Source organism: Mangifera indica, chromosome 10 (assembly GCF_011075055.1).
Source record: "Mangifera indica cultivar Alphonso chromosome 10, CATAS_Mindica_2.1, whole genome shotgun sequence".
Lineage (NCBI taxonomy): Eukaryota > Viridiplantae > Streptophyta > Magnoliopsida > Sapindales > Anacardiaceae > Mangifera > Mangifera indica.
The window spans coordinates 9,903,338-9,928,642 of NC_058146.1; the positions used below are offsets into that span (position 1 = coordinate 9,903,338).

At 31.6% G+C, this 25,305-nt stretch overlaps 4 protein-coding genes across 5 annotated transcripts; 2 read left to right on the forward strand and 2 right to left on the reverse strand.

The window, feature by feature from the left end:
* Window positions 1-6,626: 6,626 nt before the first annotated feature.
* Window positions 6,627-8,938, forward strand: LOC123227745 (phosphatidylinositol transfer protein 3-like). The gene is made up of 6 exons (XM_044652866.1): window positions 6,627-6,985; window positions 7,432-7,690; window positions 7,850-7,886; window positions 7,996-8,101; window positions 8,297-8,407; window positions 8,713-8,938. Exons 1-6 carry the CDS (start codon window positions 6,818-6,820, stop codon window positions 8,827-8,829), a joined length of 798 nt encoding a protein of 265 aa, XP_044508801.1. The 5' UTR covers window positions 6,627-6,817; the 3' UTR covers window positions 8,830-8,938.
* Window positions 8,939-13,759: 4,821 nt separating this feature from the next.
* LOC123227747 (cytochrome b-c1 complex subunit Rieske-1, mitochondrial) lies at window positions 13,760-14,490 on the reverse strand. Its single transcript, XM_044652870.1, has one exon. The coding sequence runs from the start codon at window positions 14,397-14,399 to the stop codon at window positions 13,992-13,994; it is 408 nt and encodes a 135-aa protein (XP_044508805.1). The 5' UTR covers window positions 14,400-14,490; the 3' UTR covers window positions 13,760-13,991.
* A 3,909-nt stretch (window positions 14,491-18,399) lies between these two features.
* Window positions 18,400-20,725, forward strand: LOC123227746 (phosphatidylinositol transfer protein 3-like). 2 transcript variants are annotated; one of them, XM_044652867.1, is made up of 6 exons: window positions 18,409-18,709; window positions 19,081-19,339; window positions 19,507-19,543; window positions 19,652-19,757; window positions 19,953-20,063; window positions 20,369-20,725. In XM_044652867.1, the coding sequence occupies exons 1-6, from the start codon at window positions 18,620-18,622 to the stop codon at window positions 20,483-20,485; spliced, it is 720 nt and encodes a 239-aa protein (XP_044508802.1). In that variant the 5' UTR covers window positions 18,409-18,619; the 3' UTR covers window positions 20,486-20,725. The 2 variants fall into 2 exon arrangements, with proteins under 2 accessions (XP_044508803.1, XP_044508802.1); XM_044652868.1 differs by lacking the exon at window positions 20,369-20,725 and having other exon boundaries at window positions 18,400-18,709; window positions 19,662-19,757; window positions 19,953-20,059.
* A 2,042-nt stretch (window positions 20,726-22,767) lies between these two features.
* On the reverse strand, window positions 22,768-25,048 carry LOC123227049 (cytochrome b-c1 complex subunit Rieske-4, mitochondrial-like). The gene is made up of 2 exons (XM_044651664.1): window positions 24,774-25,048; window positions 22,768-23,688 (listed from the first exon to the last, which is right to left on the reverse strand). Exons 1-2 carry the CDS (start codon window positions 24,955-24,957, stop codon window positions 23,045-23,047), a joined length of 828 nt encoding a protein of 275 aa, XP_044507599.1. The 5' UTR covers window positions 24,958-25,048; the 3' UTR covers window positions 22,768-23,044.
* Between the last annotated feature and the right edge of the window lie 257 nt (window positions 25,049-25,305).

Genomic DNA, 25,305 nt, shown 5'->3' on the forward strand with positions numbered 1-25,305 from the left:
AAAATAATCTAAAAGGAATAAATCGATTTAACAAACCTTAGTCTTCGGTCACATCCACCATTGGAACTACGATTGATCATCGAAACCAAAAATATCAAATTAATTATTCAAATATTCGTTGTGGTATTAAATTTACCTGTCATTCCTTACGATTAGTTAACCAAAAACATGTATTTCAATTAACCCTTATTGATTAATAATTCGGATACGATCTCGAATTTAATTAAACAATAGCATTATGAATTAGAAAGACCAACGAAGCAAGACAACACAAACGTACGACGTTGCATTTAATCTAGTTGATTATTTCCCTAGGATTATCGCTTCTGACGCAGCAAACAATAAACCTAGTTGCCACTTCGATTAGATGGATTGAACAATTACGGATTCAGCACCTAAACTAGCCGTAGATTATATTAATTGATAAACTAATCGCGTGTCTTAGAAATCAACCAACACAATCATAAACAAATAATTCAGAAAGATAATCAATACTCGAATAATTAAAAGATGCATTAAAGAACAAAAATAAATCTCACAATCATTGTAGTTCCATGGTTTCAGATCCCTTCAACCAAGATAAATTATTCAGCCACTGTAGACCATGTTTTTCTCTCTAATTCTCTAAGTACAATGGTTGATTATTCTCAAATAAAAATAAGAGTATATATATTGCATTCCTATTAAAAATCTGGAAATTGAAAGTGAATCTTAATCTCCTAATCCAACCAAGCAAAGTGATACATATCTTCCCAAAAAGAAAGGAAAAGATATGTATTTTTAATGTATATCCTTCTTCCAAAAATATCCTTCCTTATCTAGCTCAAATAATCCTCTTTTCCAACTGGTGATTATCCCTTTCCTAGAAAGCAAATCTTAATATTTTATGGACTCTTGCAACTGATCTGGGCGTTCAGATCTGTTTTTCGAATTCTACTCTCATCTTTCACGTGCCCACGCCTAGTCTGCATTACGAAAATTCCAGATTAATAGATTTGCTCCAGTTTTTCATCTTTTTGGCCCAACTTATTCCAAAAATGCTCAAAGCTTCCTAAATGCAAAAAGATAAGTAATTCCATTAGATTGAATCAAATTTCCACACAACACAAGGGAATTATAAATCAAAATAATAACAATTAATGGCCTTATCAGAAAGCATTAAGGCTGTTTTGTGATATAGATAACCATGAAATATTATGCACTAAGCATTGGGCACCATCGCATCTAGGATATGTGTGCACGCACTTGTTGTTGGGACTCTTTAACATTTAAAATGCTTGTGTGAGATAGTGAAAGGGTCTAGGGTCTGAGTCCTTGAGTGACTAGACTATCCTTAACCTAAAGCACAACCAACAGTGTACTACATGCACTTTTATAAAAGACATTAAGGATGTCATATGCTTTCACAAGACATATAGAATATCGATATACATCATTTGACATTAGTAATTTAAGTGACATTATCAATGAAGCTATGACATAAGTACACTAAAATAGTTTAGATGGGCATTTAGGAAAGATCAAAGAACACTAATATGATTAAGAATTGGAACATACTAACTTTGAGATATGTTGTGTGCTATGTGCCAAAAGGTTACCTAATTACTAAGTATTTTTTATGCATTATGTTCCTTGTTGTGGTTTAACAGGTAGACAAGGTGAGCAATGGGTATAGGGACTTGTGGCCTTAGGTAGTGAAATTAACCAAAAAAAATTAATCACACATACCACAAATTCTACTTTGGATCACTCTTATAGGATGATTAATTCACAAAATGTCAATAATACACACATAGGGTGTTTATTGGTTACACATGCATAGATGGCTCCTATTATCTGTCGTTGATGGTAAGATGTTGCGAAATGGCTCTCACAACCAAGAATAGGCCTCATTTTTGGCATCCACATGAAATAACAACTTGAATGGAGGCCAAAACTATGCTCGAGGCTTACTAAATCTTAAGGACGATTGTGTTTGCGTGAGAAACATTGGAAGACTTCTTTGTATGTAGCTAGGGTTATGTTTTAGAATGAATCGTGAGAAAGAGAGAGAAAAAACATGTATTTATACAAATGCACACAAGCTCACTCAATTTTAGTACAAAGGTCAGGTGATCTTTCACATGTACAACTTATAAAGGTGCAATGACTAGGTATGCTTATGTATGTATACCTAATCTAAGTGCAAGGACTGGGAGTACTTGCCTTATACACCTGGTCTTTGCACTAAAATAGGGTGTACCTCTTCTTTTCTCTCATATTTCACATCTAGGCTATAATTTTAATCATGTTTGAGTAAGCTTGTCCTACCCAGTCTTTAGTGCTTGAACTGGGCGATCTTTCTTAATTTCATATCCCATGATTTTATGCATCAACCAAAATCGCGAGCTAGATAAACACAAATTAAATATTAATCCTACCATATGCAATCAAGATGAGTGAGCTTGGGTTTACTAATTGGGTAAATCCAATGCCACATATTCTCACATACAACCCTAACTATGTAACAACCTTTGTCAAATATATAACCCTACCTAAAATATATACTCGAAGAGATATATTAACTTAAAACTTTACCACAATCATAAGCAATAGACATTAAAAGCATGATTATAATTAACCCATACAGAAAAAAATGGGCAATCCATTAAACAAACCTCATTAACATAATAAATCATTCAACCCTAATTTCACAATTAATCCAAGTATCAGTATGTCTAAAAATCAAATGCATAAAAGCAAAGTGCATAATAACAATCCTAACATAAAAAAATATAAAGATAATGGTCCGTGAACACAATGACCAAAATGCCCCTCATGCAACGTCTCCAATTTTTGTTGGTGCATTAGCAACTGGTATATATGATCTTGTCACTTTTTTCATATCTACAAATGTATCAGACATTTGGTTAGCAATAATTTATAAACACACTAGCCTCTGTACTTCAGTTTTACTTTAAGATATACGAGGATCTAGATAAGATATGACAGGTATGTTCTAAGTAAATTCATATCTAACTTCAAAAGGTATTTTCTTTTTCCCCAAAGGTGGGAATGTTGTCTTATCAAAGTGATAACTAGAAATTGTGCAGTTAAAAGATCATCTATTAATAATTTCAGATACCTGATAATGAATAGTAAATTATATCCAACATAAATTTTCAAACAACGTTGGGGTCTCTTTTTTGTGCATTTGAGGAGACGCAATATGAATATATATATCGCAACTAGATATCTTTAAATGAGATATATAAGATTGATAACCATCCAATTGTAGAGGAAAATATTAATGATAAGAAAAAGGTCGCAAGCAAATTAATATTGCAACATGTAATATAGTCTGTCCCCACATAGAAGTTAGTAATTGAGTTCTTAGTAATAAAGTACGTGTAATTACCTAGAGTCATTTGATGAGAGACTTAGCTAATTCATTCTAAGTATAAACATGTGGGACTAGATGTTTGACATCAATCTCCATAAACATGCAATAATAATCAAATATTTTGATTTAAATTCACCAACATTATTTAGCCATGTTGACTTGATCGAATAATCTAAGAAATATACCTTTAATTTGATAATTTGTGTTAACAGTTTAGCAAATGCAACATTTCAAGTTGGCAATAAACAAATATGAGATCATCGTGTATATGCATCAATTAAGACCATAAAATAACTAAATAGCTCACTTAGTGGATGAATGAGTTCATATATGTCTCATTAAATCCTTTGTAGGAATAATGGAGATTCAAGTTCAACTTTGGGGAGAGATAGTCTAATTACTAATTTACCTTATGAATAAGCGTGCAAATTTTTCACTGAATAATAAAATCTTATAATTCTTTAATATATGTTCGTGTGAATTTTTAATAATTCTACACAACATTGTAGATCATGAGTGACTTAAATGGTCATGTCAAAACATAAATACTTTTGGATCAAAAAATTTCTAATTCGATACTGCATAGGTTACAATTGCCTTTGTGATTATATAATACAATCCAGATAATAAAGCGGATAATTTTTCTAATATAAGCCTTTTTCCGAAGACATTATCAGTTATACACATGAATTCTGCACCATTTTTACTCATGGTTTCAATGTGAAAACAATTATTTCTTATATTTTTAAAACTAAGTAGATTTCTTCTAGATCTACTTGAATATAATGTATTATTGATGCTCAATTTGATCTCATTTTTTAACAAAATTATAACTCTTTCGAAGCCTTTAATCAGATTTATTGATTCTAAAATCATGTTTACTTTACTTTAATTAGTGTTGAAGTTAAAAAAATTTTCCTTAAAAACTGTGAGTGTTGTTATACTATCCACCAAACATATATCTCTATCATCAACTTTTAAAGTTAGCACTTTAATTTTGAAGTCTATATCCTTTTATTTAAAAATTACGTTAGTCGTAAAGTACGTAAAATAGTGAAATAAAGGAGAATATGATAATAAAACACAAAATAATATTCATGACTCTAAAATAATTATATATGATAGATTTTAATTATAAAAATCTTGACATTCATGTCACAGTCAAGTAACTTATATTTTTATTCTTGAAAGAAGTTTTGAAACATCAAAATTCATTAGAGCGACAAAATCTAAATTATCGATAAATTTGATTATATTATATGGATGTTTAATATAGATCCACTCAATGTTTGTGCATACTACAAGTATGTAACCAATGACATTTACAATCACACTATTGTTTTGTGGTTTATTCTGTATTATTCTTTATTTCGCTATAGTCTAGGTCTACTTTTGATGGTGTGACTGAGATTTCTATTATAACTATCTTTGGATCGAAAATTTTTTTATCCATAACCTTACGTACACCCATGATAACTACTACTACTAATGATGTTCACTTCAGGAAATAATGCAATGCTTGTGGAGCAAGTTTGGTGGATTATTATTAATCAGAAAATATAACATTAATTCAGAATTTCTTTTCCTGATATTGCTACTATATGAGCATATTGTATAAAAAAAATGAAAGGTGGAGAATATTTTCCCTTCCCCATTATCTCAATCAACGAAAGATTTTGAACATCACAAGTTATACTAAATTACAGAGTCATTTGGAGTCTTATTGAATTTGATGTAATTTATCTTTCAAAATTTTTCATGAATTTAATAGATCTATCATTATATCCACATATTCGATTTGCAATCCTTTAGAGATGTGATGTCGGTAAAATAATGGCCTTGGATTTTTCCTTTTAGGACATTTTATTTAATCACTTTTTCAAGGTTCATAAATTTTAGGTGGAGAATTGTGTAAAAAGCTCATTTAATTATATTCATCCAATTTTAGAAACTTCAGGTTTAAATATTATCTCACATTCACAAAACTTTTGGTTTTATAGACAATATATATATAAATTAATTTTTAAAACTTCAGGGTTATATATTATCTTATATTTACAAAATAGATGGTTTTGTAGAGAAAATATTGGGATTAATTTTTGAAACCTCAAGTTTAAGTATTATCTCATATTTACAAAACTCCTGATTTTATAATTAGTATTCAGAGTATTATAGTATTTAAAACTTTAATTCTAATTATATTTTGAACTTTAAGTTAATATTTTTTACAATTTAAGCAAATTTTATGTCGTAAATGTGATTTAGTTATTATAAAATAAATAAATATTTTAATAAAATTTGGGATTTCGAGCCTATATATATATAAATATATTTCCTCACAATTTTGCAAATTTCAGGTTGCAAATCGAATACAATTATTGTACTATAAATAAATATTTAAATGATATTTATGATTTCAGGTCTAGATTCATGATTTTACAAACCTCAAATTACAAATGATATTCAAGACTTCTGGTCTAGATTCATGATCTTACAAATTTCAAATCACAAATGATATTTAAAACTTCAGATCTAGATTCATAATTTTGTAAACTTCAAGTTATAAATGATATTTAAGACTTCAGGTCTAAATTCATGATTTTACAAACTTCAGATTGCAAATGTGATATAATTATAATTTATATTTATAAATATGAAAGGATTATAAAAATTAACATAACAACGATTTACTTTTCACAAACGGGAAAATAAATATAATGAAAAAATTAAACAGAATAATAATTAAAATATTCATAGTTTATATTTCCCAAATAAAACAATATCATAATTAAGGTGTCTATATTTATATTATATAAACAAAATAATAATATAAATAATATTAAGATATATTTGAGTAGGTGAAATTGATAACATAACAAGTGTAATTTATGATTGTAATTGTAAGATATAAATTTAGAGTTTTAAAATGAGTAAAATGAAGAAAACGGAAGCGGAGTATATTAATGAAAAAATTGAAAGCTGAGGAAAGGAAGAAAAGTGGAGAGAAACAAAGCACAAAGTGAGGAGAAAATATGTATATTATTTTGCATCTGTATACAATAGAAAGAGGTGGATTTATATGGTCAAATCTAACCACTCTCCAACCAATAAATGCATTCCCATTGTATTATCTGAATATGTGGAAATCCCCTTGATACGTGACAATATGAAATTATATTTTCCTTGAACTCAACGTCAATGGGTAGAAAACTTGTGAATCAAAATGAAAGCATAATTGAAGGAAAACAACAACCAACGGAACAACTAACAAGTCAAGCCAAGTTAATGCTGTTAGGAATTAGACCATTTCTTCAACTACTAAGATTCATGTCTTTGTTGTGTTTCTTTATCATTTTTTAAGTTGCAGGCAGAAGAGAGAGAGGAAGGGGAAGAGGGAGATCTTTCTCTTTTCTCTCTGTTTATGAAAAACACCACATGAACTTGCGAAATAAAAAAATAGAAATGGAAGTCAAAGACTCTAAAAATGAAAGGGGAAAAGAGCAAGTGGAAGAAGAGTTTTACGAAGAGCAAAGCAATGAAATTGAGAGGAGAAAAGTTGGAATCATGAGAGCTCATGTTGAAAGAGAAGATCCCTCTGCTAAGGTTGTCTTTTTCTCCTTTTTTTCATTGCTTGTTTTGATGTCTTAGCCTTCTTTATTCTTTATTTGATCAAAGAATTTGTTTTTCTTTGATTTGTTTAAGTTTTTAGTAGTAAAATGAGTGTAGAGTGTTTAGGTTTGGATAAATCAATAAAAATCAATAAAAATCAATAAAAATCATGATAAGACTCTAAACTCTTACATTTAGGTTTGGATAGCTTCTAATTTTTTAGGCTTTTTTTATTGGTGTTGAAACGTGATTTAACTTTCTTTTTTGTAAGTTAGATGAGAAAAAAATCAGTTTGAGTGTGTGTTTTTTGGGTCAAAACTCTCAGATTTAGCTCAATTTAGATTTTTTTATTTTTTCTAAATGCTCATGAATACCCTTTTGCTTAGAAGCTATGTATGCAATTTGTTACACATTTCACTCACATCGCCTATGGTTTTTAGGAAGTTGATGATTTGATGATTCGGAGATTTCTGCGAGCTCGTGATTTGGATATTGAGAAGGCTTCTACCTTGTTTTTGAAGTGCCTGAGCTGGAAGCGGGCGTTTGTTCCCAATGGCTTTATATCGGAATCTGAGGTTACAACTCAACTCTCCCATAAAAAGTTATGTATGCAAGGTCATGATAAGAATGGACGCCCTATAGTCGTAGGCTTTGGTGGAAGACACAAACCTGATGAAGGGAGTATAGAGGAATTCAAGCGTATGTTGTATCTCCCGAAACTAAATTTTAGATGGAACTAAAAGAAATCCCCTTTCTTTTTTTTTCATCATATTATATGACTGCACAATTGAAAGAAATAATTTTGTAAAAGGGATTTACATGTCTTCTTTGTGTTCCTTGTATGTTTTTGTTTTGCAGGTTTTGTTGTCTACTGTCTGGAAAGAATATGTGCCAAGTAATTCATTCTCATCATGATATTGATTTCTACAGCTGAATTATTTTTCTTGATTTGTTGAATTCTAGTAGTGGATGGATTAAGCTTATATGTTTCATTCCTTGTTCAGAATGCCAAAGGGGCAGGAAAAGTTTGTGGCCATTGGGGATCTTGATGGATGGGGATATGCCTGCAGTGACATTAGGGGATACTTGGCTTGCTTATCAATCTTGCAGGTTTGATCAATCTTTCACCCTGCACTATTCTATCAGAATTTCGAATTCACTTCCCTGTTGTAATTTGCTTCAAGATGTGCATTGAAAATGCATTTAGGCAATGATGAAGCATGTATCAATAGCAATGTTTTCACTGTGAATATCCTTGCACCTTAAAAGCTTATCGCAGTTATTGACCGTTTACATTGATAACAGGATTGCTATCCAGAGAGACTAGGCAAATTATATATAGTACACGCGCCTTACATATTCATGACTGTGTGGAAGGTTGTTTACCCATTTATCGACAAAAACACCAAAAAGAAGGTAAAGTAGGCAATGCCTTTTCCTTGCAATAAATGCATTTCCTAGCATCCTTAGCACATCATGGATTTTCTGGCTTATCTGATCCTTGACATGCTTAAGTATAGAAAATCAATAATGTTTTAAATCAAAGGATTTAAATACACCCAAACCACCGTTACAGGTTGCGTATTTGTCATCACAGAGCCCTTAGTTTGAGAAGCATACACGCTACAATGGAGATAGCTTACTTAAACTAATACATTTAAACTTGTTTATCTTGACATCCTCATCTTAACCCTAATTATATGTTTCTTGAATCTTTACAGATAGTATTTGTTGAGAAGAAAAAAATGAAGTCCACTCTGCTTGAAGACATTGATGAGAGCCAGCTTCCTGATATATATGGGGGCAAACTGCCATTAGTCTATATACAAGACTGCTAATTTGGTGACACCACATCTTGAGAAGTTTTTTATGGCTACTCAATAATTTGATGCTTACATGACATTATAATAAAAGTTCAAATAAGAATTCTGTTTGACATTGTACTAATATCGCCTTCAAATTTTGATTAGGGATCAAGATTGTGCACTCGTACGTCTTCTTTTTACTCATTATAACATACTATGTTATCATACTGATATTACATATGTCAAATACTGATGGGAGTAATGCCATTTCCACTACTGATATGACAGATGCTATCATATTGATGTTTCACAGACAGAGCCATAAATATGACACTTCAAAATTTATGACTCCAGTGACCGCATCCTGATCGGTTTGTGCTGTATCAGAGTTGTTAGCATTTATAACCCCATGTGCTGAAGAACTGAGTGGCAGCTTTATAATACAGAAAAATAAAGGCTAAGGGACTTATTTTCTCCCCAGGTTTGATAAAATGACAAATTTTCATTACCTAAATTTTAAAAAATTAAATTCTCATTTGTCATCATTCATCCATTTTCATTAATATATTTTGTTTTGGGATATTAATTAAAATAAGCAAGCGGATTCCCGCCTAAACCTTTTTCGGTAACAAATATTCTATTTTACCTTTCTAAGCAAATCATCTTTTTCATTCCAAAAATATCTCTAATCTAATTTTTCAAATTCAATGCGTGACTTTCCCCGATTAATCGATTCCTACCACGAAAATCATTAATATTAGATTAAGATTAAATTATCTGAAATAAATAAAATTTATAAATTAAAAAAGGGATTAATATTTAAAAAATAATTTATTTTTATATATAAAAAATAATGGATATATAAAAAATGATAAGTTTCCCTTTAAATTATTTGTAATGAAAAATTTATGAAAATTTTATTTTTATAAAATAATTGAAGTGAATTTGGATATTTATAAAATAATCTATTAAATAATATATATTTATAATATAATCTATTTTTATAAAATAGATTAATTTTTTTTTTACAAAAACAGGTTGCAGTGAATTTGACAAGGGGTGCGTGGATTTGGTAAGGGGTACGGCACTTTGGTAAGGGGTGCGGGTGCGTGCGTTCGGGTGCGCACGTGCTGGTGCATAAAGGCGGGCGCGCACGCTCTGGTGCGTGCGTGCGGGCGCCCTAGCACTGGTGCGGCAAGCGTGGCGGGTGCGTGAAAGGGTGCGACAATTTCTAAAAGGGTGCGGCATTTTCTAAAAAGATGCGGCAATTTCTGAAAGGGTGCGGCATTTTCTGAAAGGGTGCGACATTTGCTGAAAAGGTGCGTGGAACTGTGCGGCAACTTACTGCGTGAAATATATATTAATATATAATATTATATAATAATATTATATTATATTATTATATAATATAATATAATATAATATGTATTAATATATAATATATTATATTAATATATAATATAATATCAATATTATAATATTAGTATTAATATTAATATTAAAAGGGTGCAGGAATTTGGTAAGGGGTGCAGGTGCGTGCGAGCGGGTGTGCACTCGCTGGTGTGTGCGGGTGCGGGAATGGGGGTGCAGGTACACACATGCGCGGTGGTGCGACACGCGGGCGCCTGCTCACTGGTGCTGCGTGCGGGCGCACGCGCTAGCGTTGCTTACGTGCGGGCGCACGCTGGCACTGCATGCGTGCGGGCGCTTGCGCTGGCATTTCGTGCGTGCGGGCGCGCGCTGGCGCTGCGTGCGTGCGTGCGTGCACGCTAGTGCTGCGTGCAGGTGCGGGAACGGGGTGCGTGATTTTAGTAAGGGGTGCGGGGGCGCCAGCGCACGCCCGCCCACACGCACGCACTGGTGTGCGCGCGCGCGCCCGCACCCCCATTCCTGCACCCGCATGCAGCGCCAGCGCGCGCACGCCCGCTCGCACGCACACGCACACGCACCCCTTACCAAAGTCCCGCACCTTTTCAGAAAATGCCGCACCCTTTTAATATTAATATTATATTATATTATATATTAATATAATATAATATAATATGTATTAATATATAATATATTAATATATATTCCATGCAGTGAATTGCCGCACCCTTTCAGCAAATCCCGCACCCTTTCAGAAGCTGTCGCACCCTTTCCGCAATTGCGGCACTTTTTTAGAAACTGCCGCACCCTTTCAGAAGCTGTCACACCCTTTTCGTAATTGTCACACTCTTTCAGAAACTGCTGCACCCTTTCCTCAATTGTCGCACCCTTTTCGCAATTTCCACACACCCTTCACGGTTGGTGCACCCTTTCAGCGATTCCCGCACCCTTTCAGAAACTATCGCACCCTTTCCGCAATTGTCGCACCCTTTCAGCAATTCTCACACCCTTTCAAAAACTGTTGCACCCTTTCCGCAATTGCTGCACCCTTTCAGAAGCTACCGCACCGTCCATGCACCCTTTCCGAAATTCCCGCACCCGTTTCCATATTCCCGCACCCACACCTCTTTCCACAAGAAAACGCAACGTTTTAAAGAAAAAGAATCAATTATTTTATAAAAATTAATATGTTTTTCAATTTATAAATTTTATTCATTACGGATAATTTAGAAAAAAAACTTAACATTTTCGATATATAACAATCAATTATTTTATAAAATATTAATCTATTTTTTAATTTATAAATTTTATTCATTACAGATAATTTAGAGAAAAACCTAATATTTTTATATATAAGAATAAATTATTTTATAAAATATTAATCTGTTTTTTAATTTATAAATATTACGGCAGTTTAATCTTAATATTTTTCGTGAAAGGAAAGCAAATAATCGGGAAAATGCTACGGTAAAGTGAGAAATTAGGCGAAGGGTATGTTTGGAATGAAAATAACGGTTTGCTTAAAAAGGTAAAATGTAAAAATTGTTACCGAAAAAGGTTTAAACGGGAATACGGCTGCCTATTTTAATTAATATCCCTTTTGTTTTGCTTTTAGGAAATGTTTGTTTTGTTTTTTTATAGAAATTACAAAATTACAAAATTACTATTTACATATAGTATAAATGTCAAATTTTTAATATATCTTTATTATTTTAAAACCTTATTAAATATCAAAACTCAAACTAATTTTAATATGCTAAGTTTTATTTATTTCTTTGGGGGTATAATAGTCATTTTATAAATACTGAGAGAATATTATAATTTTTAAATTTTTAAAAGAGTAATACTATGTGCACCCATTTTAGATACACAAATGTATACACACTCATATGTGTCATCATATGATTGGTTATTGTTTTATTTTTAATTCAAAATCATCCAATCACATGATGACACATATAAATGTGTACATATTTGTGTACCCAAAATGGGTACACATAGTTTTATTGTTTTTAAAAACACTTGCAAAACTTTTTCTTAAATGTTTCAATCACCCTAAAAACTTTTTAACACCTCTAACATTTAACAAAATTACAATTTGCCCAAAACACACCTTAGTTTGAAAAAAGAAAAATTAATAGAATAAGGAAAAAAAAAGAAAAATATATAGAAGAGTAATACTATGTATACATATTTTTTTATATAATTTAAGTATATAGATGATGTGTTACTATATGATTGGATATTACTTTTATTTATAATTTAAAATTATTCAATTAGATGATGACACATTATTTGTATACCTAAATTATATACCAAAAATACGTACATATAGTTTTATTAATATAAAAAATAAGAAAAAATAGGAAAAAAAAACTATACAAAATGATCTTACTACCCTTTCTTATTTTGGAATTCACTAACAAGTGAAGATAGTTGAAAATCCAGCTTTTTAAAATTTAAGGGGTCGGAAATTTTATTTTAGCAAAGCTTGGGTGTGAAATAGTCTTGTAGGCAAAAATATATTTGCATGTCACCTTCTATCCCTTAGCATAATCACTCACATCCATAGTTTTAGAATTGATGTTGCCTCCTGATTTTTTCAGGTCAAACGTTTAACTTAAGAAGAGTATAATTGTCATTTTGCTTGTACATATAACATTAAAATCAACAATGTCTCTTCCAATTCTTCAAAAGTCTAAGATTGAATTTGTTGAAGAACAGGGCAACGACATTAGTTTCTAAAACAAGAAGGGTCAAGTTTATCGGTGATGCTAGCCATGTTAATTTTAATAATATGTAATTGTCACAGACTCAAGATTCATGCCCATGATAGGGCATTGAACAGACATGACAAATAAACGTGTTTAAGGATGAGTGTGCGTAGTTGTTGATTTCATAGGTATGTTATTCTAGACACTCCAATCACAGAGCGTACACAATGTAGTTCGAGGAGATGCATTGAAAGGAGACTAAATCATCCATATACAAACTAGTCAAAAGTTGGAGCTAATGTCTAATAAGTTCAAAAAAACAGTGAAACCAATGATTCTTAACCATAATATGAGTACGTACAAGATTAATCCTCTAGAAAACAGTATTAGGGATGTTGCATGGACAGGTAAAAAATTTTAGCCTATGACATAATGCATGTTAGAGATCCTAATCAACTTGGAAACCTAATCTATAAACTAATTAACTTAAGTTGGATGAAATTGATTTTTTTTTTTTAATTAACAATCAAATTAAGCAATAGAATTAGAACAGCTCTTAAAAAGAATGAAAAGCAAGTCAAATTTCCTTCATATTGCGTAAATTCACCCGTAGCAGAGTAAGATCACACCATGATTTGCCTTCTGAAATACAAAGTTCCAGTTTCCTATAAAAATTAAATAAAAATAATAGCACGATTTGGCTAGAGCAAGGCAACTTCTTCCTTGATATTCCTTTTACACAACCAAAATCTCCACTATCAAAAATTAATTCAGAACAGCAACTTCAAACTAAGAAAAAAAACCCTACAACCGAATCTTCAAAAAAGTAAAGAACATCACAAAACAATTCTGATATTTAATGGAATTTACTTTGAGTACTCTTAAACTGAAAATGCCCGAGCAATTTCCCGTTTTATTACTCAAAATCTCAGTTTCCTGTCTGAACTTCGCCACAGACAGATATCTAAATGTGTAAAGCACAATAAAATAACCGAAAGGAAAACAAAATAAATATGCAAAATCAAACATCCCTCATGTGGGGAAAAATATCTATTATGATATCTTGCAGTAACTACTACTGCTCCAAAAAATAAAAATCTCCCATACTAACACTCACCCAATAAGCAACTTGTTTTCATCCAAGAAACTATATGTGGGCACCTCTAGATTATATGGTGCTGGTCCCTTGCGAATCCTGCCAGAGATGTCATAGTGTGAACCATGGCAGGGGCAAAACCATCCATTAAAATCCCCAGCATTTGGTAAAGGAATGCAACCCAAGTGGGTGCAAACCCCGATAACGACAAGCCATTTTGGATTCTTAACCCTGGCAGAATCTTCTTGTGGGTCACGAAGGGAGGCAACATCAACACTGTTAGCCAAGCTAATGTCCTCTTTAGTCCGACGCCTAATGAACAACGGCTTCCCACGCCACTTGACAGTAACTGTTGTCCCAGGCTCAATGCTGGAGAGGTCAACTTCAAGAGATGCAAGGGCAAGAACATCTTTGCTTGCAGACATGCTTAGAACCAACTTGAGGATCAAGAGACGAAGTAAGGAGGCATATACAAACCTACCACCTGTTTAGACAAAATATGCAAAAGCGCGCTTGTTGGGATCACCAGGTGGATAACGCTCATGGTTGTACTCATCCTTGGTAATTTTTGAAGTTGGGTTCTACACAGCTGTCACAGTAGCTGGGAGGTCTGAGATTATACCCACATCATGTCCTAAAATTGAGTTATTAGTAATAAAGTTAGGGCTGGACTCGAGCCAAGCCAGCTCAAGCTCGAGCTTGGCTCGGTCGAGCCCAAAACTAGCCGGGCTTGGCCGAGCTCAAGCTGGCTCGGTAGATTTTTTATTAAAATTTTTTATACAAAATGACATCGTTTTAACCAATATATATTAAAAATGATATCGTTTTGATAACGAAAAATGAGTCGATCTGAACTCGAGCCTGAAACGAGCCGACCTTAGCCGAGCTCGAACTCGAGCCGCTCATATATGAACCAAGCCGAGCTCAACTCGGCTTGAATCCAACCCTAAATAAAGTACGTGCAATTACTTAGAGTCATTTGATGAAAGATTTAGCTAATCCATTCTAGGTATAAACATGTGGGACTGGATGTTTGACATCAATCTCCATAGGCATGAAATAATCATCAAATATCTTGATTTAAATTCACCAATATTATCTAGCTATGTTGATTTGATCGAATAATCTGATAAATGTGTCTTTAATTTGATAATTTGTGTTAACAGTTTAACAAACGCAACATTTCGAATTGACAATAGACAAACATGCGACTATCATATAGGTGAATCAATTAAGACTATAAAATAACTAAATAGCCCACTTAGTGGATGAATGAATCCATAAATGTCCCATTAAATCCTTTGTAGGAATGATGGGGATTCAACTTCAACTTTGGGGAGAGATAATCTAATTACTAATTTGTCTTGTTAATACACGTGCATAATTTTTCATTGAATAATAAAATCTTATAATTTTTTAATATATGTCCGTATGAATTTTTAATACTTCTACGCATCATTGTAGATCATGAGTAACTTAAATGCTCATGCCAAAACATAAATACTTTTGGATCAAAGAATTTCTAATTCGATACTGTGTAGGTTTCAATTGCCTTTGTGATTATATAATATAATCCAGATGATAAAGTGGACAATTTTTCTAATATAATCCTTTTTCCAAAGACATTATCAGTTGTATATATGAATTCTGTATCATTTTCATTCATGATTTCAATGTAAAAACCATTATTTCTTATATTTTTAAAACTAAGTAGATTTCTTTTAGATCTACTGGAATATAATGCATTATTGACGCTTAATTTGATATCATTTTTCAACAAATTTGTAGCTCTTTCGAAACTTCTAATCAGATTTATTGATTCTAAAATCATGTTTACTTTACTTTAATTAGTGTTGAAGTTAAAAAAAAAATTCCTTATAAATTGTGAGTGTTGTTGTAGTATCCACCAAACATATATCTCTATTATCAGCTTTTGAAGTTAACACTTTAATTTTGAAGTTTATATCCTTTTATTTAAAATTATGTTAGTTAGAAAAGTGAAATAAAGGAGAACATAATAATAAAACACAAAATAATATTCATGACTCCAAAATAATTATATATGATGAATTTTAATTATAAAAATCTTGGCATTCATGTCACAAGTCAAGTAATGTATATTTTTATTCTTGAAAGAAGTTTTGAAACATCAAGATTCATTAGATTGACAAAATTTAAATCATTAGTACATTCGATTATATTATATGAACGTTTAATATAGGTTCGCTCAATATTTATGTATACTACAAGTATGTAACTAATGACATTTACAATCACACTTATTGTTTTTATAGTTTATTCTACATTATTATTTATTTCACTACAGTCTTAGTCTCCTTTTAATGGTGTGACTGAGATTTTCTATTATAATTATCTTTAGATCAAAAATTATTTCATTCATGACCTTACTTACACCCACGAGAACCACTACTAGTAATTATGTTCACTTCAGGGAACAATGCAATGCTTGTGGGGCAAGTTTGGTGGATTTTTATTAATGAGAAAATATAACATTAATTCATAATTTCTTTTCTCGATATTGCTACTACATATGCATATTATATAAAAAAAATCTCAATCAACGAAAGATTTTGAACATCATAAGTTATACTAAATTACAAAGCTATTGGGGGTATTATTGAATCTAATGTTCAAATTTTTCTTTAAAAATTTTTCATGAATTTAATGGATCTATCATTATATCCACATATTTGACTTGCAATCCTTCAGGGATGTGATGTCGGTAAAATAATGGCCTTGGATTTTTTTTCTTCTAGGACATTTTATTTAATCACTTTTTCAAGGTTCATAAATTCTAAGTAGAGAATTGTGTAAAACGCTCATTTAACTATATTCATCCAATTTTAGGAACTCTACGTTCAAATATTATCTCACATTCACAAAACTTCTAGTTTTGTAGACAATATATATAAATTAATTTTTTAAACTTCAGGGTTATATATTATCTCATATTTACAAAACAACTGGTTTTGTAGAAGAAATATTTGGATTAATTTTTGAAACTTCAAGTTCAATTATTATCTCATATTTACAAAACTTCTGATTTTATTATTAGTATTCAAAATATTATAGTATTTAAAACTTTAATTCTAATTATATTTCAAACTTCAAGTTCATATTTTTTACAATTTAAGCAAATTTCATGTTGTAAATGTGATTTAGTTATTATAAAATAAATAAATATTTTAATAAAATTTAGGATTTGGAGCCCATATATATAAATATATATTATCACAATTTTACAAATTTCAGGTTGCAAATCAAATACAATTATTATACTATAAATAAATATTTAAATGATATTCATAATTTCGGTTTATGATTTTACAAATTTCAAGTTACAAATGATATTCAGGACTTTTAGTCCAGATTCATGATCTTACAAATTTCAGATTACAAATGATATTTAAGACTTTAGATTCGGATTTATAATTGTATAAACTTCAAGTTATAAATGATATTTAAGAGTTCGGGTCTAAATTCATGATTTTACAAACTTCAGATTACAAATATGATACAATTATAATTTGTATTTATAAATATGAAACAATTATAAAAATTATCATAACAACGATTTGCTTTTCACAAACGGAAAAATAAATATAATAAAAAAATTAAACAGAATAATAATTGAAATATTTATAATTTGTATTTTGTAAATAAAAAATTATCATAATTAAGATATTTGTATTTGTATTATATAAATAAAATAATAATATAATTAGTATTAAGATATATTTGAGTAGATGATGCTTATAATATAAAAAGTGTAATTTATGATTGTAATTGTAAGATATAAATTTAGAGTTTTAAAATGAGCAAAATGAAGAAAACGGAGGCGGAGCATATTAATGAAAAAATTGAAAGCTGACGAACGGAAGAAAAGTGGAGAGAAACGGAACACAAAGTGAGGAGAAAATATGTATATTATTTTGCATCTGTATACAATATAAAAAGGTGGATTTAAATGGCCATTTCTAACCACTCTCCAGCCAATAAAATTATTTCATCTTTCAAGTTAAATAAATGCCACAGTAAATGCATTCCCTTTGCATTATTTCAATATGCGGAAATCCCCTTTATACGTGACAATATATATATATATATATGTTGTGACCTGAAATTCTATGACTCATGTATTGTTTAATTGAGCGTGTGTATAGGTAGAGGCCAGAAACCCTTAACTTGATAGACACATTTTAGAAATAAAATCATGCGAATCTAAAACCTTAAACAAACAATATCTATTGGATTGTTTATAACATAATATATATATATATATATATATATATATATATATATATATTTATATATTTATTTAGAAGTGCAATTATATTTTCCTTGAACCCAACGTAAATGGGTAGACAACTTGTGAATCAAAAATGAAAAGGCATAATTGAAGGAAAACAACAACCAAGTGAACGACTAACAAGTCAAGCCAAGTAAATGTTGTCAGGAATTGGACCATTTCTTCAACCACTAATATTCATGTCTTTGTTGTGTTTCTTTATCATTTTTTAAGTTGCAGGCAGAAGAGAGAGAGGAAGAGGAAGGGGGAGATCTTTCTCTTTTCTCTCTGTTTATGAAAAACACCACTTGAACTTGCAAAATAAAAAAACTAGAAATGGAAGTCAAAGACTCTAAAAATGAAATTGAGAGGAGCAAAGTTGGAATCATGAGAGCTCTTGTTGAAAGAGAAGATCCCTCTGCTAAGGTTCTCTTTTTCTCCTTTTTTTCATTGCCCGTTTTAGTCCTCTTTATTCTATATCTGATCAAAGAATTTGTTTTTCTTTGATTTGTCTAAGTTTTTAGTAGTAAAATGAGTGTACTGTTTATTGGACTTTTTTTCTGAATTGTGATAAAATTTTACCAGATATTGCAAGATGAATCAATAAAAATCATGATAATACTCTAAACTCTTACATTTAGGTTTGGATAGCTTCTTATTTTGTAGGGTTTTTTTATTGGTGTTGAAATGTGATTTAACCTTTTTATTTGTAAGTTAAATGCTTATGAATACCCTTTTGCTTATAAGCTATGTATGCAATTTGTTACACATTTCACTCACATCACCTATGGTTTTAGGAAGTTGATGATTTGATGATTCGGAGATTTCTGCGAGCTCGTGATTTGGATATTGAGAAGGCTTCTACCTTGTTTTTGAAGTGCCTGAGCTGGAAGCGGGCATTTGTTCCTAATGGCTTTATATCGGAATCTGAGGTTACAACTCAACTCTCCCATAAAAAGTTCTGTATGCAAGGTCATGATAAGAAGGGACGCCCTATAGTCGTAGGCTTTGGTGGCAGACACAAACCTGATGAAGGGAGTATAGAGGAATTCAAGCGTATGTTGTATCTCCCGAAACTAAATTTTAGATGGAACTGAAAGAAATCCCCTTTCTTTTTTTTTTTTTAAAAAATCATACTATATGACTGCACAATTGAAAGAAATAATTTTATAAAAGGGATTTACATGTCTTCTTTGTGTTCCTTTTATGTTTTTGTTTTGCAGGTTTTGTTGTCTACTGTCTGGAAAGAATATGTGCCAAGTAATTCATTCTCATCATGATATTGATTTCTGCAGCTGAATTATTTTTCTTGATTGTTGAATTCTAGTAGTGGATGGATTAAGCTTATATGTTTCATTCCTTGTTCAGAATGCCACAGGGGCAGGAAAAGTTTGTGGCCATTGGGGATCTTGATGGATGGGGATATGCCTGCAGTGACATTAGGGGATACTTGGCTTGCTTATCAATCTTGCAGGTTTGATCAATCTTTCACCCTGCACTATTCTATCAGAATTTCGAATTCACTTCCCTGTTGTAATTTGCTTCAAGATGTGCATTGAAAATGCATTTAGGCAATGATGAAGCATGTATCAATAGCAATGTTTTCACTGTGAATATCCTTGCACCTTAAAAGCTTATCGCAGTTATTGACCGTTTACATTGATAACAGGATTGCTATCCAGAGAGACTAGGCAAATTATATATAGTACACGCGCCTTACATATTCATGACTGTGTGGAAGGTTGTTTACCCATTTATCGACAAAAACACCAAAAAGAAGGTAAAGTAGGCAATGCCTTTTCCTTGCAATAAATGCATTTCCTAGCATCCTTAGCACATCATGGATTTTCTGGCTTATCTGATCCTTGACATGCTTAAGTATAGAAAATCAATAATGTTTTAAATCAAAGGATTTAAATACACCCAAACCACTGTTACAGGTTGCGTATTTGTCATCACAAAGCCCTTAGTTTGAGAAGCATACACGCTACCTTGGAGATAGCTTACTTAAACTAATACATTTAAACTTGTTTATCTTGACATCCTCATCTTAACCCTAATTATATGTTTGTTGAATCTTTACAGATAGTATTTGTTGAGAAGAAAAAAATGAAGTCCACTCTGCTTGAAGACATTGATGAGAGCCAGCTTCCTGATATATATGGAGGCAAACTGCCATTAGTCTATATACAAGACGGCTAATTTGGTGACACCACATCTTGAGAAGTTTTTATGGCTACTCAATAATTTGATGCTTACATGACATTATAATAAAAGTTCAAATAAGAATTCTGTTTGACATTGTACTAATATCGCCTTCAAATTTTGATTAGGGATCAAGATTGTGCACTCGTATGTCTTCTTTTTACTCATTTTAACATACTATGTTATCATATTGATATTACATATGTCAAATTCTGATGGGAGTAATGCCATTTCTACTACTGATATGACAGATGCTATCATATTGATGTTTCACAGACAGAGACATAAATATGACACTTGAAAATTTATGACTCCAGTGACCGCATCCTGATCGGTTTGTGCTGTATCAGAGTTGTTAGCATTTATAACCCATGTGCTGAAGAACTGAGTGGCAGCTTTATAATACAGAAAAATAAAGGCTGAGGGACTATTTTTCTCCCCAGGTTTGATAAAATGACAAATTCTCATTACCTAAATTTTAAAAAATTAAATTCTCATTTGTCATCATTCATCCATTTTCATTAATATATTTTGTTTTGCTTTTAGGAAATGTTTGTTTTGTTTTTTTATAGAAATTACAAAATTACTATTTACATATAGTATAAATGTCAAATTTTTAATATATCTTTATTATTTTAAAAATTATCACTTAAAACCTTATTAAATATCAAAACTCAAACTAATTTTAATATGCTAAGTTTTATTTATTTCTTTGGGAGTGTAATAGTCATTTTATAAATACTGAGAGAATATTATAATTTTAAAATTTTAAAAAACACTTGCAAAACTTTTTCTTAAATGTTTCAATCACCCTAAAAACTTTTCTAACACCTCTAACATTTAACAAAATTACAATTTGCCCAAAATACACCTTAGTTTGAAAAAAGAAAAATTAATAGAATAAGAAAAAAAAAGAAAAATATATAGAAGAGTAATACTATGTATACATATTTTTTTATATAATTTAAGTATATAAATGATGTGTCATTATGTGATTGAATGTTACTTTTATTTTTAATTCAAGATTATTCAATCACATGATGACACATTATTTGTATATCTAAATTATATACCAAAAATACGTATATATAGTTTTATTAATATAAAAAATATACAAAATGATCTTACTACCCTTTCTTATTTTAGAATTCACTAACAAATGAAGATAGTTGAAAATCTAGCTTTTTAAAATTTAAGGGGTGGGAATTTTTATTTTACCAAAGCTTGGGTGTGAAATAGTCTTGTAGCCAAAATATATTTGCGTGTCACCTTCGATCCCTTGGCATAATGACTCACATCAATAGTTTTAGAATTGATGTTGCCTCTTGATTTTTTCAGGTCAAACGTTTAAGTTAAGAAGAGTATAATTGTCATTTTGCTTGTACATATAACATTAAAATCAACAATGTCTCTTCCAATGCGTCAAAAGTCTAAGATTGAATTTGTTGAAGAACAGGGCAACGACATTAATTTCTAAAACCAGAAGGGTCAAGTTTATCGGTGATGCTAGCCATGTTAATTTTAATAATATGTAATTGTAACACTCAAGATTCATGCCCGTGACAGGCATTGAACAAACATGACAAATAAACGTGTTTAAGGATGAGTGTGCGTAGTTGTTGATTTCATAGCCATGTTATTCTAGACACTCCAATCACAGAGCGTATACAATGTAGTTCGAGGAGATCCATTGAAAGGAGACTAAATCATCTATACACAAACTAGTCAAAAGTTGGAGCTAATGTCCTAATAATTTTAAAAAAACAGTGAAACCAATGATTCTTAACCATAATATGAGTACGTACAAGATTAATCCTCTAGAAAACAGTATTAGGGATGTTGCACGGACAGGTAAAAAATTTTAGCCTATGACATAATGCATGTTAGAGATCCTAATCAACTTGGAAACCTAATCTATAAACTAATTAACTTAAGTTGGATGAAATTGATTTTTTTTTTATTAACAATCAAATTAAGCAATAGAATTAGAACAGCTCTTAAAAAGAATGAAAAGCGATTCAAATTTCCTTCATATTGCATAAGTTCACCCGTAGCAGAGTAAGAACACACCATGATTTGCCTTCTGAAATACAAAGTTTCAGTTTCCTATATAAAATTAAATAAAAATAATAGCACGATTTGGCTAGAGCAAGGCAACTTCTTCCTTGATATTACTTTTACAAAACCAAAATCTCCACTGTCAAAAATTAATTCAGAACAGCAACTTCAAACTTTAAGAAAAAAACCCTACAACCAAATCTTCAAAAAAGTAAAGAACATCACAAAACAATTCTGATATTTAATGGAATTTACTTTGAGTACTCTTAAACTGAAAATGCTCGAGCAATTTCCCGTTTTATTATTCAGAATCTCAGTTTCCTGTCTGAACTTCGCCACAGACAGATATCTAAATGTGTAAAGCACAATAAAATAACCAAAAGGAAAACAAAATAAATATGCAAAATCAAACTTCCCTCATGTGGAGAAAAATATCTATTATGATATCTTGCAGTAACTACTACTGCTCCAAAAAATAAAAATCTCCCATACTAACAGTCACCCAATAAGCAACTTGTTTTCGTCCAAGAAACTATATGTGGGCACCTCTAGATTATATGGCGCTGGTCCCTTGCGAATCCTGCCAGAGATGTCATAGTGTGAACCATGGCAGGGGCAAAACCATCCATTAAAATCCCCAGCATTTGGTAAAGGAATGCATCCCAAGTGGGTGCAAACCCCGATAACAACAAGCCATTCTGGATTCTTAACCCTGGCAGAATCTTCCTGTGGGTCACGAAGGGAGGCAACATCAACACTGTTAGCCAAGCTAATGTCCTCTTTAGTCCGACGCCTAATGAACACTGGCTTCCCACGCCACTTGACAGTAACTGTTGTCCCAGGCTCAATGCTGGAGAGGTCAACTTCAAGAGAAGCAAGGGCAAGAACATCTTTGCTTGCAGACATGCTTAGAACCAACTTGAGGATCAAGAGACGAAGTAAGGAGGCATATACAAACCTACCACCTGTTAAGACAAAATATGCAAAAGCGCGCTTGTTGGGATCACCAGGTGGATAACGCTCATGATTGTACTCATCATAGGTAATTTTTGAAGTTGGGTTCTTCACAGCTGTCACAGTAGCTGGGAGGTCTGAGATTATACCCACATCATGTCCTGGAATGAGGGCATTAGAAGAGAAACCTGGAAACCAACAACACCAGAAAAGCAGTCATGCATCATTTCCATGCATATAAAATTCGATAAAAATATGGAAATGAAAAGAAATTTTTTGCAAAATGCCACAACTATTATCCAAAACAAAAAGAGAATTCATATAAATATGACAGAATAGCCAACAAGACAATATAGAAGGCTTTCATTTATTCCAACAGCTGAAGCCAAACACCTTAACAATATCTCCCAAAACTTCATTTAGCGTAAAAAAATACTATATACCATTCTGTAAAGATAAATTCAACAAGGTGGGAAATATTTGTTTCTATCCAGTCCAGTCCAAGTGTTGGGAAAGATCACTAGTGCATAATGGCTTACACAATCTGTCAAATATAGATACAAATCTTCCTAGGACCATCATATGTTACAGCAATTAATTCCAATAAATCTTTATCTCAAATATATCAAAAGCTCATACTCAAAGCAAAGTTTCTTGAAACAGAAATTAATACAAAAAACCGTGATATAGTAGACTCAGTCCTTAACATTCATGCTCATAGACACACACACAAATGCGGCAAAATCGAAGATCAAGGTTCGTCATAGTGTTAGAAATCCATGGACGTGCCACAAGAATAACATAACACCAACTCAAATATTAAAATTGTGAATCAAACATCTTCTAAGGTCGAATCAGCTAACCCTTCGACATGTTCAATATGACTTAAAAATAAAGAAATAATTCTTTAACAACCCACAAATTTGATTCTAAAAATAAATTAAATTTATAATTCGTGCAACTTTTTTATTGAGATTTTGCTCCAACACATTCTATTTCAATTTTTTTTCTTATCAAATATAAATTGAGTTCCAGTAGCACAACATAAATAATACCGCACTGCCCTAATTCTATAAAAGTCATTTAAATTTCAAGATTTTAACGTCTGTTACAAATTTCAAAACAAGGGTCGTGGACTTGATGAAATTTATCCAAAACATTTCAAAGCAAGGGCAAAACAATGAACAAAGATTCTTCCTTCACCAGTTTCACTCCATTAAAAGCACAATGAAAACATAAAAAGGAAAAAAGAAGTGAAAGGTGAAAGTGAAACCTCTGATTAGACTGGGAAAGCGAGAAGTGAATGCAAAAGGAAGAGGCGAGTGAGTGGATCTGGAGGTGTCAGCATTATCGACGGCATGAATATCAAGGGGAGTGTTTCCGGCAAGGAAGGCGGAGGTTGCATGCGGTGGCTTCCATGGCTGAGATGAGAGCCTCCTCCCTGCAACTCTCAACATCTTTCAATGTTAGGGTTTCACTGTCAAGAGATCAACAAAACTGACTTATGTTTTGTCATAACTGTGGGGTGGTAAATGCCAGAAAAACAAAATGTTAAGAGGTTTTTGCAACAGCAATCTGACTTGTCTTGTTTTATAAATTAGGGTCGTAAAATTATCTAATCAAAATATTACTGTTTTATTGTTATCAATTACCAAATGAAGCCTGATTGATTTCATGTGTAGTGTTTTTAAATTCGAGGCCCTCAGTTTTCAAAAAATAAAAGTTATGGATGAGAAAGCATGAAGCGTACGGAGTAGAAACCACGTGTCATTTGTTTTATCGAGTAAATTATTATAAGATAATCA